Here is a 13,651-nt window from a genome sequence, read left to right on the forward strand (position 1 = left end):
TGTTTTCTAATTTGTTTTCATTAAATTCTTCAGAATTATAGAGAAGCTTGAACAGACAGAGGTCTGAAAACTGGATTAAATCTAGAAGTCAGTGACAGTGGTCCTCAGCCACAGTTATTGCAGTTTATAACAGAAAGTAACCTTGGCAGATGAGTGGGTGGTTGTTTGTTTGGGAGCAAAGAGAGAAATAATTATACAACAGATGGAAATGACTCAGCTAGACTTTCAAATCAATTCAATTCTCAAATCAAAGTCTGAAGGAAAACACACCACATGCAACAGGACTAAATGAATACATCACCTAATCAGATCAAATCAGATTTTTGGCTAATGTTTGTTTTCACCTGTTCTACTGTATACTTTTAGATCCAGAGAACTGATGTTACGTTAACTTTAGATCCAGAGAACTGTTTTAAGTAATCAGAAAACTGAATTAGAAAAGTAGCTTTTAATGGGCAGTATTAAAAGGGGGAATGACTACACACCTTGTTCTTTAAAACAAACAAACAAACAAACAAAAAAGACCTCTGGGTCGACTCTATGCACTTTTTGCACTACTTCGTAGCACTGTCTTGTGGCACCTATGTCCAGTTGGACCAGAAAGTTGTGTTAGGGCACTTATTCCTCTTGTTCTCTCCCGTCGAGAACCTTGCTTGTGTTGTATGAAAATGTACGTGGCTTTGGATAAAAGCGTCTGCCAAATGACAAATTGTAATTACAGTGTGCAAAACCTATTTCAGGTTTCATATATGGGCAACTGACTATTGTTTTAAGAAAGACACTCATAGATAAAGGTGATTCCTTGTTTGCCTTGAGAACAGATGTCCAGACTTGTTTATTGCACTCTAAATATTGACTGGTCAAGTATGTACTGCATAAAAGCACAACGAAAGAAACAGAGAAGATGAATTAAAAAGAATTTGTGCCTCACCCTCTGTCATCCTCCACTTGCACCCCTACAGAGGTGAACTTTGATGGGTCTTCCAGATCTGGAATCTCTTCTGGGCCATCCACCTACAGGAGACAGCCAGCATAAATCCCTAATAATGACGACTAATAATAAAATTGATGGGATAGTTCCCCCTAAAATCAAAAATACATTCTTTGTCCCCAGGTGGCTGTGGCTCTGGAGGTATAGCGGTCATCCACCTATAAGAAGGTATGACGTATGAATGTGGGTGAAGACTGGAGTTGTAAAAGTGCTTTGAGTGGTCTTTAGACTAGAAAAGCACAATACAAATAGAGTCCATTCACCATTTAGCCCTGTCCTGTTGCTTGCCCATGTAAATTATTCTAGTGTTGCGTTATGGAGATATGGGCTGTAGGGATGTCTGCCCCCTCTCATGTATAACTAGATGGCACTCGCTTGTGGTGCTCAAAGCACCAAAAAATACATTTGAAAGACTCAGCAGCAGTGTCTCCTTCCAGAAATCATGACCCAGTTACTCAAGAGAGTCCACAGAGCTTCTTGAGCAGTCTCATCTTGGAACTATTTTCTTTCTACTGAACTACACTCCCCAACTGTATCACGGCGTCTGCAGAAGGAAGTATGCATCTACTCATGGATGAGAGGCTTGTGCTTGTGACAGCGCAAGATGAACATTAATGATGTCCTCCTCAGCTGAGCTGTAATGTTAGGGTTAGGGGAGTGCATGCCTGCTTACGTCTACACAGTGATATGGTTGGTGGGTGTAGCTCAGTTGAAAGAAAATAATTCCTACGTGAAACTGCTCAAAACATCTACAAGACTAAAAATGATCTCGAGTAACCAGGTCATGACCTCTGGTTAGAGACATTGATATTTAGTTAAAATGTATTCTATAGCATTTTAAGCAAAACAAGCTCAGTGCCAGAATTAGGCGACTCACACCAAGACAATCTAGATGGATAAACAGGGAAGGGGGGGTAAAAGGTATTTTTGACTTTGGGGTGCAGGAAAAATATATTTCATAAAATTCTTTTTGGCTTGTTTTGGCTTCTTTTTGTGTAAAGTAAGTGGAAATGAATATGCAGAAACAATGATAAACAGGTTCTACATAAGTCTCTACTACTCCACTGCTGTCTCATCAATACCTGGATGCCTATTGAGAGACATTTGCCCTTCCTGAGTGCTTCTTTTCTGTAGTCATCATGGTGGTCTTCAACAACTGGCCTCCTGCACAAGATTGAGGGAGTGGGGTTGCTGACTGTCATGCTGCTGTTACTGACATGTTGACTGGCTGGTCCATGGACCTACATAGGAATAATGAGACCAGAGTATAAAATAAAATATTCAGAAAAGCAATAAAAATATGTTTTTACAAATAGTCGCTTTGCAAAATTGGGAAACATTTTTGGGGTGACTATTACAAAGTTATAACCTCTTTACTGAACAATAGTAAACTAATAACAACAACAACAACAACAACAATAATAACGATGATAATAGTAGTATAACATTTGACAAGTGTCAGGCAAAGTTCAAACAAGACTGTCAGGCCTGTATCAGCAAAGTCATAAAAGAAAATATTTAGAGAGCTGGCTTGTCTGAAATCTATAGGTAGTGTGCTAATGTGCTCTCTCCTCTTGCTTTTGGTTAAAAGGTGAGCTGCAGAGTTTTGAATGAGCTCATCTCTCAATGCATGAATTATTTTGCAGCATCTTTTGAATTCATAAATGGTTGTACATCGTTTCTCAGGTGGTTTTAGTCAGAGCAGTTTCAGTTCTGTGGTAATTTCTAAAGCCTGACTGAAAGACCTCCAGAATGTCTTTCTTTAAGACAAAAGTTGATTTGCACTGAAACCATCTTTTCCAGTATCCTGCTGTGTGCATGACCACCTAGGTTTTTTTTTTTAGATATGTGTTTCTAAGCTTCGGGACATGACTTGAAACATCATCAAATACCCACTTTAAAAATGCTGTTTTTAAAAATGGATCAGATTCATGCTGAAACATGTGTGGTCGTTTTTATTCTAGAAGCCGTTATTGTGGTGATATACACTGGCAGGGCTGAAGATAAAGATGGTGAGTGGTGCCTGCTTAGACCTTTGTGAAATGACCAGATCAGAGCAGAGTGGGCTTCTCAGGAAGTAACGAGGGGCATCTCAGGCAGTGAACAGTATCTTTTTTTTTTTTAATATGTGAATGTAAAACTATTCAAGTAGATATCTAAAAGAAAAGGATTAACCAGAAAATAAGCATAATATGGCCTCAGATGACAAGGTATTGTTGAAGTGTTCAACCATGTTATTTAAAGAGCAGTCATAGCTGTGTGACTGAAATCATCTCATAGTATGACAAAACTTTACTTCTGTCTTTCTTTCTAGGAATCCCAATTTTGAACCATACATTACCTTTTACTCTTAGTTATGATTAGGTTGGTTTGTCCAGAATATTACCATGTTGATGAGTGCCTTCATCTACATGTTGAATAAGATGCCCAGTACATTCAGAAGCTCCATAGCTTTGGACTCTTTTTGCTGATATGTATCGTCAGGTCTCCATTCAGGATTACTCTGTCATCAGTGATGAATATCTTGGTGGCCTATACAGTGTCTTGATGATCACTGATAATTCTGCATTAAACTCTAGAACAAGATATTCGAAGGATGATACATGTTGATTTGTACATCAATGATGCACATAACAAAAACAATACAAAAGCACTTACCTGTGCATTAGCAGCTTCTATGGCAGCTGTCAAGGCCTTCATGCTGTCAATGCTTTCCGTTGAGTTACTGAGCCCTGATTGGATGGTCATGTCACCTCTGGGTCCCTCCTCTTCCATGTATGCATCCTGGTTAGTTTTAGAAAAAACAATGAATATTGTTTTCAAGATGAGATGTTATTAATTAATAGCATCAATATCACATAGCACCATTAATGAAATTTGACATTTTACACGAAAACAAAGGAAAAACCTTGCAGTCCCATGATTGATGCATGGCCCTTTGATCAGTAGGAACTCACAATATATTGTTCAGATGCATCATAGCTGCGGTATGAAACACATTCAGAAGACTTCAACAGACTTCAATAGCAAATAGCTCATTTTGTATAAATGTTATTTATTTATTCATTAATTCATCCATTCATATTTATTTGTTAGAAACAACGTGTATGACCACTTTGTGATTAAAGTATATAAAACACATGAGACCTAAAGCAGGGGCTTTACGGTTGAACATAATGTTGTACTGAAAAAGTTAAAAAAAAAATAAAAAATGTCTGCAGTCTCAATATATCAATAGATGAAAAATGCCGGGGTGAAATCCTTTCAAGAGTGGCTTAACACTAAATCAACTTTCTTGATTTAATAAATTGTATGTACAGTTACTTTATTACTCTCAATTAATTTGATCAGTTGATCCTGGTCTCATTTTATCATGTTCATTTTCAACAGGTTATTTATAGGTTATTAACAAGTTATATTCCTTTTTCAAAACAAACAAACAAACAAACTATATATATATATAGTTAAATCTCCAGACCAAAAGATCTGTGAAAAATAAATGATGGAGTCATTGCTCAGAGTCTTGCTCAGAGTCATAGTGTCTCTTCCTTCAGTGATGGTGGTTCATACTGTAGCTGTTTGAACTGCTAGATTTTCAGCAAATGCAGCAGAGCAGGCAGCACCAGAGACTGCTACTCTTACCTGCCCATCCATCCATCCATCCATCCATCCATCCATCCATCCATCCATCCATCCATCCATCCATCCATCCATTGTCTATGCCCGACTATCCCTTTCGGGGTTGCGGGGGGGCTGGAGCCTATCCCAGCTGTCATCGGGCGAGAGGCGAGGTACACTCTGGACCGGTCGCCAGTCGATTGCAGGGCAACATATACACACAACCATTCAGGCTCACACTCATACCTAAGGACAATTTAGAGTCACCAATTAACCTAATGAGCATGTTTTTGGTCTGTGGGAGGAAGCCGGAGAGAACGCACGCATGCACGGGAAGAACATGCAAACTTCACACAGAAAGGCCCGACCCAAGGATCGAACCGGCGACCTTCTTGCTGTGAGGCACGCGCACTACCTGCTGCTCCACCGTGCCGCCCCTTACCTTTTTTATTTATAGCTTGTAAAGATATATAAATAAAACTGACTTCACTTGACCACCTGAATCCAAGTACCTGGTAGACATGATTTGTTCTAGCAAGGTTTTCCTGAACATATCAGTTAGAAAATGAATGAAGCACAGTAGATTGATGAGAGCTAAAAATAAGTATGATTCTCAAAAGCAAGAAATAGAACGCTGCATTTCTTTGGATTAGTAGGAGGAGCCCTTCAAAGCCTTTTTGTCCTCATGACATATCTTGACTTGACATGTCAGCTGTAGCCACTAAACTACAGTAGGAAGCAGCAGACCCTGTTATAGATAGTGCCATAAAGGATTCGTTGACTGGATTGGATACTTTTCTCCAGAAAACTTTCTATAAAGGAATGATATGTACTGTGCATCCAGAGGAAAATTACATTTCTGTTAATTGACTGATTGATTGATTGATTGATTGATTGATTGAATTTATCAATGGATCGCCAGACAGAGAAAAAAAACCCACAAAATTTCAAAGGATAACATATTAAAGTGAAAACACTTATTTCCAACATGAACACAGAGAAGAGTCAGAAGGTCAGTAAACCAACTCAGTGATGCCAGTAAAAAATCAAAACATATCAAAAGTCTGCTAACATTAGCCACCATAAACTACTGGTCATATCAGAAATAAGGCTGTGGCATCAAAACCCCTGAGCATATCAAACTGATCGAGAATCAATTTTACTGTACATGAATTACACTTTACATTTTTAAGAGAGAGAGTAATGAACTGATGATCTCAGAACATCTGTCAACATCTGTCTTGTCCTATTAAAATGACCTTGTGTTCTGGGTTGTTTCCTGTGCTGGTTCGTGGTGCAGGTGTCTGCACCTCCAGAGCTGAGGGTGACTGTTCCTCTTTCCCATCCAAACATCCTAAACTTCACAGGGAATCTCTCCACATTTGAAAGAGCGTGCTGCCATATGTGCTATGTGTGAATAAGCCCTGAGGGTAGTTTCACCCTTACCCAGACTGCCCCTGTGCAGGTTAAAATAATGCATAGTCTTCATGCAGTACCTGTGCAGACTCTGTGCTGCTCTGGGCTGTGATGGATATGTAGGGCTTGGAGGCTGTGGAGCAGGTCGAGGTTCGGGGCGGCACTGGTGGAGGGGTCTTCTTATAGGTGGTGATGCAAGATGAAACTGCAAAGAATGAGAAGGAGCATGGGAAAAATATCAGATATGTTACAGGAGTATACTGTAGGAGCTGAACTACCTGATGCTGCACCCTGATATACAACATACTGCTCCAACGTTAACTTCTAGAACAACCTCAACATCTTGTTTTGGAATGCAAGCAATGCAAAGTATATATGCACTGCAGAGACATTCCTTGTATGCAACCGTGTATACAGAAAAAGTGCCTCTGACAGTCATGCTGTGATCTTTATTTCTTAATTTGTTCCCATGAACACTGATTTAACCTAGGTTTACAGGCCTACAGGCTTACAGGAATATTTCCTCTGACCTCAGTTTTTATGTCATCCTTTTCCATATTATTATATTGAAGAGATGGACACATCGCAACACAATAGTGATCTTGATAAAAGCTTCATCTGTGTTGAAGACACCTCTTCACCTCTGATATGTTCAACAAAGTAGTCATCGAGGTGTGACTGCTCATGTGATGCTCTGGAACTAGTTCAGTCAGAGCCAGAGATACACAACATTTAACAAACATGAATACATGTTAAAAACATTCAACACTCACATACAACTAAATGTTGATACAGGAGATGGCAAAGGTTTGTTTCTCAAAGCAAAGCTCAGCATTGTTCTATGTAGACTGAATGAGCTCCAGATGTTTAAATGGACCTAAATGGCACGAAATTCTGATTATTATTATTATTATCCATCCATCCATTATCTATACCGGCTATCCCTTTCGGGGTTGTGGGGGGCTGGAGCCTATCCCAGCTACAATGGGCGAGAGGCGGGGTACACCCTGAGCCGGTCGCCAGCCGATTGCAGGGCCACATGCAAGGACAAACAAACATTTACACTCACACTCACACCTACGGACAATTTAGAGTCATCAATTAACCTAATGAGCATGTTTTTGGTCTGTGGGAGGAAGCCGGAGTACCCGGAGAGAACCCACGCATGCACGGGAAGAACATGCAAACTTCACACAGAAAGGCCCCTCCTGACCCGGGGATCGAACCGGCAACCTTCTTGCTGTGAGGCACGCGCACTACCTGCTGCGCCACCTTGCAGCCCTATTATTATTATTATTATTATTATTATTATTATTATTATTATTATTATTATTATTATTATTATTATTATTATTATTTATTTATTTTTTTACGCATAGAGTGCAAAGCTACGCATTTTAGGCTAAAGTACAATAAGGGGAACTCCACTGATTTGACAGATCGAAGTCTAATTCCAGGTGTTTGGGGAGCACTGCTGCATGTGAGAAAAAGGTTATGTGAAGCCTTCTGTGTCTCCAGAGGTAGCTATGAGGGCTGAAGATTACAAGTTTAAAAACAGAAAAAAATCTGGGGGTGTGCAGTTCGAAAGAGGTGAACTCACAAGACCTCTGTAGCCTGCTCCTCATCTCTGCTTGAGATGAGGACACTGAATTTCTCCTTTGCTATAATGCAGAAGCTCTTGCATCGCTTGCATTTTCTTACTCTTTTGTAACTACAACACATGTAAGGATAACTAAATCATTGAGAGGATAATTTATGACAACTCTGGGTTGTGTCTATGTATTTTGAACTGCACTGTGCCTCTGCATGGTGTACAGACATAGATATATGACAGAAATTTATGAGCAGGGTGGCAGTGGTTGGTGAGCAGTAGATGGGCCGGTTGCTCCAGGTGGAAGTCAAACCCACGGTGTGTTCGCTGTGCATGTGGGACAGGAAAAACAACCGTGTGCCTGGACACCTCCGAATATGCCAGAAGTCTACAGCCAGCGGGGTGTGCGGGATGACTTTACCGTTGCCTGACATTGTTGATGGTTTGGCTAGAGGTCCTACACCCAGAGGTGTCACTGCAGCAGCAGGTGATGGGGCGACGTCATGTGGCGTGACGTGTATGCTGCATTCTCGGCATTTCATGCAGGCGAAAATTACTTAAAAAGTCATTAAAAGACTTCTAGTAATCAGCAAAATGCCACCCAAATCAAACAAACAAAATGTGATGGATGAGGAAATGAAAGAAACTAGGAAATCACTGTCCTTTCTGAGTGAGGAGTTAAGTAAAGTCTCCAAGCAACAGACCAAACTCATCCAACTGATGGATGAGGTGAAGCATCTCAAAACAATCATCAAGGAAAAAGATAAGAAAATAAACGACCTGGAGGAAAGGATTGAAAATCTGGACCAATACACGAGAATGAAAGACCTGGGGCCCGTTGCACAAAACTAGGATTAAGACATACAGGATAAGTGACTGAGCTGAGTTCAACCAATCCAAAACATGAGCGTCCAGGCTTAATCGGTTGCACAAAGACCAAGCCAGGCTGAGCAGACACGGATTCAACAAGCCAGGTGAAACCTATCCTGGATAAGTATGTGCACGCGGCTTCCTCAAATAGACCCCGCCATCGATCACAGATTCACCGATTCACTATGGCAACTAGAGCGGCGTACTTTCCCCTGTCGGAGGCAGAAGTCCTCATGGAGGCTTATGAAGAGGTGAAGAACCAAATTAAAAAGAAAGGCAACACCGCCACAGTTATAAAACAACGAGAGAAAGCGTGGCAAAGTATTGCAGACTGCCTGAATGCGTAAGTAGCACACAAATACCCACTCACTGCTCCGCTGAAACATCACAATTACAATCCAAACAGTTGATTAACATCTCTGAAAATGTAGAAATTGTAAGTGAAATTGTGTAAATGTAACTCCATCAGACTGTATAACTCCTTGTTATACCATGGTCTGGATGAATACTCGATTCTGATTGGCTGCAGGGTGTCCGTTAAAAAGTGTTGTAGGACACCTATAAAAAAGTTCCGGTCAAATAGTTTGATTGTTCTAAATCATTGCGCTGGCTCAAACGCTAGTTGGTAACCATGGCAACAGAAACTGTCTTGCTTACCTTACTTACTTACTTACTCACTTGATACAGAGTGAATGGTGGATAATATTTATAAAAACGATTTAGGATAGACTTACTTGCTTGACACACGTTTAATGATCAGAGTCAATGGTGGATAATATTTCTTTGTGATGTGTGATGTTTGTTTGTGAGATTTTAAAATGTGTCTTTTAATAGCAGCCAGTATCAAGTCTGTTACAATAATGTACCCTCACACCTTGAAAGAATTGCCAAATTTATTTTCAATGAGCCGAATGATTATCTGTTTCTGTGTGGGTTAATAACACTGTCTACATAAAGGATCAGTTTCACTTCCACCCATGTACTATTTACTCTAACCTATTCCATCCCAGAACTGACTTTTTACTATAAACTTACAAATGGAACATGTGCGTTTATAAGATTGTATAACATGCTGGAGTACTACTTCAAAGAAGCCAATAAGTGTGAAAAAATAGGCTACTCCATCAAAAGAATAAGCACAACTACAAACCGTGTATACTTAAACTTTCTGTATGAGGCAAGAATACTTCATTATACTTTCCTGAATTTATTTCAGTGTGCAGACATGTGGGGTGTATTATATACAGGCCGTTGAATGTGTATTTATTCTTGTGTTGTATAATATGCTTTGATTCTGTGCTTTCTATCTTGTAGAGTCACTGTGTGAGTTCAGTTTTGAAAGATTGGATGTGTATTTTATATATAGTCTATGTGAAACTGTCTATCTGGTGATTGCAACATCATCTAAAATCATCATTTATCTACAGTGATTGAAATTTAAATTTAAATTTAAGTTTTGTGTTAATGTTTAAATAATGACCGTGGATCTAGTTGAATGTGATAACAATGTGTAGTGGGCAGTGGAATAACTATTGGTTTCCGTTTGTGATGACTGCTGACTGAGATAAGGGATGAGATTAAATAGATCCTGGAACTTAGCCTGGTCTGGAGCAGGCTAGCTCCACAGAATAAATCTCCATGGTAACTTATCTCATAACATATCCCACTTTACACTATCCTGCTTTTGTGCAACTGGATCACGGATAAGTTGAGCCAGGATAACCAACATATCCTGGCTTAATCCCTTATCCTAGTTTTGTGCAATGGGCCCCTGGTCGTCTCTGGACTAGAAACAAACATACCCCAGGGCGGCGGCTGTCACAGACAAAGGTGAGGACGCGCCCGACCGCGAGCTACATACTTTGGAGCAACAAGTCATCCAGTTCTTCGAGAGCAGAAACATATCCATCGCAAGGAATAACATCTCAGCATGTCACACACTACCCCGAAAAGACAGCAGATCAAAGCCTGTTATTATAATTCGCTTTGCCAAAAGCATGATTGAGTTATTGAAACAGGGCAAGAGGCTGGCTGGGACGGGAGTATATCTGAATGAACACCTCACAAAAACTAATGCTGAAATTGCAAGAGAGGCGCATTCTAAGAAAACACAATAAAATCCAAGCAACATGGACGAGGAACTGCAAAGTCCTGATGTGACTGAATGGAGCTCCCGAGAGCACAAAAGTGGTGATGGTGAGAGAATTAAAAGATGTTGAAGTATAAACAATGAAGAGGATCTACGTGGACTTTGTGCAGACTAGTGCAAGTGCGTGTGTGTGCCCTGTGTCTGCCCTCTCTCTTGCTGTGTCATGTTTTTTTGTTTCTGTTGTTGTTATGTTTTGTGTGTGTACGTGCGTGCGTGTGTCTTGTGTTTCGTTTTGTTGTCATGTTTTGTTGTCTTTGTTTTGTCATTAGGCTATGTGTTGTTGTTTCTTGATACAAATCAAGGAACGATGATGGACAACACCATATTGGATATGGATTTTTTCTTTCCATTTAATGAACTACATGACGATGAATTCGAATTAGATGAGGACGTGATTGAATGTGGCTGCGTGCATGTCCCCTCAGTGTCTGTGCTGCGACACCTACCCCCCCAACACCCTCACCCACTCCCACATGTGCCAGTCTTTGAGTTTTGTTGTAATGTCTTATTATGTTGCTTGTGTGCTGAGTTGTTTTTTTCCTAATCCCACACTGTGTCCCCCCCCCACCCCCTTTGTCTTTGTCTGTGGGCACTTTGACATAGATCTGTTGAATACAAATGAACACAGAAAGACCAGATATTTTTGAATACAATGTACTGTCTAAGTCTATTTTCCACCATCCTCAAACCAAGAAGAATAACTACTAACAGTGCTACACTGATAGACAATATTTTTATCAATAAAATTGAGAGTGAAGTTGTAAGTGGGATGCTTTTGAATGACATCACGGACCACCTTCCTGTGTTCACAATTGTGCAAAACGTGACTTGGACAAAAACTCAAACTGATAATATTAAATGGATTCTCAAAAGAACATCTGAAGCTTTGGATGCGCTAGAAAGGGACTTATCTAAACAAAACTGGAATCGTGTGTATTCACATCATGATCCAAACAAGGCATATGATGAGTTTATCTCCATTTTCATTCCATTATATGACAGACATTGTCCTCTGACTATTTCATGAATGTTGGCTGTAACTTGGCAAAACAAATTGCTGACCCAATAACTAAAGATGACAGTGAAAAAATTATTGATATTAACCAAAATACTATATTTTCAACAAAAGTGGGAGAGAGAATTGATTGATATAGTAAATAAATTTAAGAATAAAAAGTCAACTGACTATCACGACATTGATATGAGTCTAATTAAACACCTCATATTATCTATAGCCAAACCACTAACTCATATCTGCAATCAATCATTTCAAACGGGCATATTTCCCATCTTCAAAAATGGTAATAAGCACAACTTCTGTAATTACTGAACAATTTCTCTGCTTCCTCAGTTCTCAAAAATACTTGAAACACTCTTTGCACACAGACTGGAGGATTCCATAGGAAAGAACACCTTTTAAGTGACTGACAATATGGCTTTATATCGAATTGTTCAACTATAATGGCAGTTATGGAACTTATTGATAACATATCCACAAATACTGAAAATAAATAATATATAGTTGGGCTATTCATTGATTTAAAGAAGGCTTTTGATACTATTGATCACACTTTAATATTAAAGAAGCTTGACAGATATGGTATCAGAGGGGTTGCAAACTCATGGATCAAAAACTATTTGGATGATAGATACTAATACCTACAAATAAATAATGAACCGTCTGAATTGAGGAGGGTTACATGTGGGGTTCCACAAGGCTCAGTACTGGGCCCGAAACTCTTCATAATGTACATAAATGACATTTGCAATGTTTCCTGTAAATTTAATTGTGGAGATAAATGCTGCAATCACAGAAAGGGAGCAGAAGCAAAAACTTACAAACACACAAAACAAATGCAAAAGAAAAATGCTGCAAATATCAAAACACACACAACCCCAAAACAACTGCAAGAGAGAAACGCTGCAAATTCACTCCACAAAACGGAAGTGTGCCAGGCCACTAGGGGGACTCGACCTGAGGGATGGACCAGTCCTGTAGGACCAGACCATAGACATATAAAGAGTAGATGCCGCATCGACCGCTACTGCCTATCGGCGCTGACGAGACCTGAGGCCGCCATCTTGGACCGGTCACCGCTCCACTCAGTGCTGTTTGGCAATATGCCAAACCATTTGTCCTGTATCATAGCTACATGTATGACATTTGCAGCAAAAAAAAAAAAAAAAAAAATGCGTGAAAATCAGTTTAGTATTCAGAGAGTTATGATGGATTAAATGTGCTGACACTTCTTTGCGCCTGCCAATGACATTAATGACATTGCACCAAGGAGTACTGTATGAACATTACCAAATTACAACACCTGTAGTTATTGGTGGTAGCAGCAAATGTTGTTTAATGCTGCAGGTCATAGAATTCAGTAGAATTCTTAGCAAAACAAAAACTTTTTTCATATTAATGAATATAATAAGCACAAAGCTCACTGACAAATATATTGCATTTCCTCTGACAACTTCATAATAAAAGTCAGCTCGTATTTCACCAGTCAAATGCTTGTGGTGTGAAGCTGCAGCAGCAGAAAAAATTTGGCTTGCATTAACAGTAACTTAATGGAGCCATTTTTTCAGGAATTTTGCCACCTACTTTGTAATACTGCAACCATTGTGTAGTGTTTTGTTGTTCATGTATAAAACATGCCAGTCCCTCATACAAAATGATATCGATTTGTAAAGATATCATGACAGTGGGCTGCACAGTGGAGCAGCAGGTAGTGCGCGTGCCTCACAGCAAGAAGGTCGCTGGTTCGATTCCTGGGTCGGGCCTTTCTGTGTGAAGTTTGCATGTTCTTCCCGTGCATGCGTGGGTTCTCTCTGGGCACCCCAGCTTCCTCCCACAGACCAAAAAAAAAAAGCCATGCTTATTACGTTAATTGGTGACTTTAAATTGTCCTTTTAGTTGTGAGTGTGAGTGTGAGCGTGAATGGTTGTCTGTCTTGTGTGTTGCCCTGCAATCGGCTGACGACCGGTCCGGCGTGTACCCTGCCTCTCAGCCACTGAC

General features: G+C 39.9%; 1 protein-coding gene across 4 annotated transcripts in view; it reads right to left on the reverse strand.

The window, feature by feature from the left end:
• Nucleotides 1-13,651, reverse strand: part of dlgap1a (discs, large (Drosophila) homolog-associated protein 1a) — a 187,331-nt gene that overhangs the window by 12,464 nt on the left and 161,216 nt on the right. For all 4 annotated transcript variants that reach the window (XM_070974236.1, XM_070974234.1, XM_070974235.1 and 1 more), the window contains 4 exons: nucleotides 6,106-6,230; nucleotides 3,650-3,775; nucleotides 2,074-2,232; nucleotides 932-1,014 (listed from right to left, as the gene is read on the reverse strand). In XM_070974236.1, coding sequence (XP_070830337.1) covers nucleotides 932-1,014; nucleotides 2,074-2,232; nucleotides 3,650-3,775; nucleotides 6,106-6,230 — 493 coding nt within the window. The remainder of the gene's footprint in view (nucleotides 1-931; nucleotides 1,015-2,073; nucleotides 2,233-3,649; nucleotides 3,776-6,105; nucleotides 6,231-13,651) is intronic.

The sequence above is a fragment of the Chaetodon trifascialis genome, chromosome 11 (assembly GCF_039877785.1).
Source record: "Chaetodon trifascialis isolate fChaTrf1 chromosome 11, fChaTrf1.hap1, whole genome shotgun sequence".
Taxonomy (NCBI): domain Eukaryota; kingdom Metazoa; phylum Chordata; class Actinopteri; order Chaetodontiformes; family Chaetodontidae; genus Chaetodon; species Chaetodon trifascialis.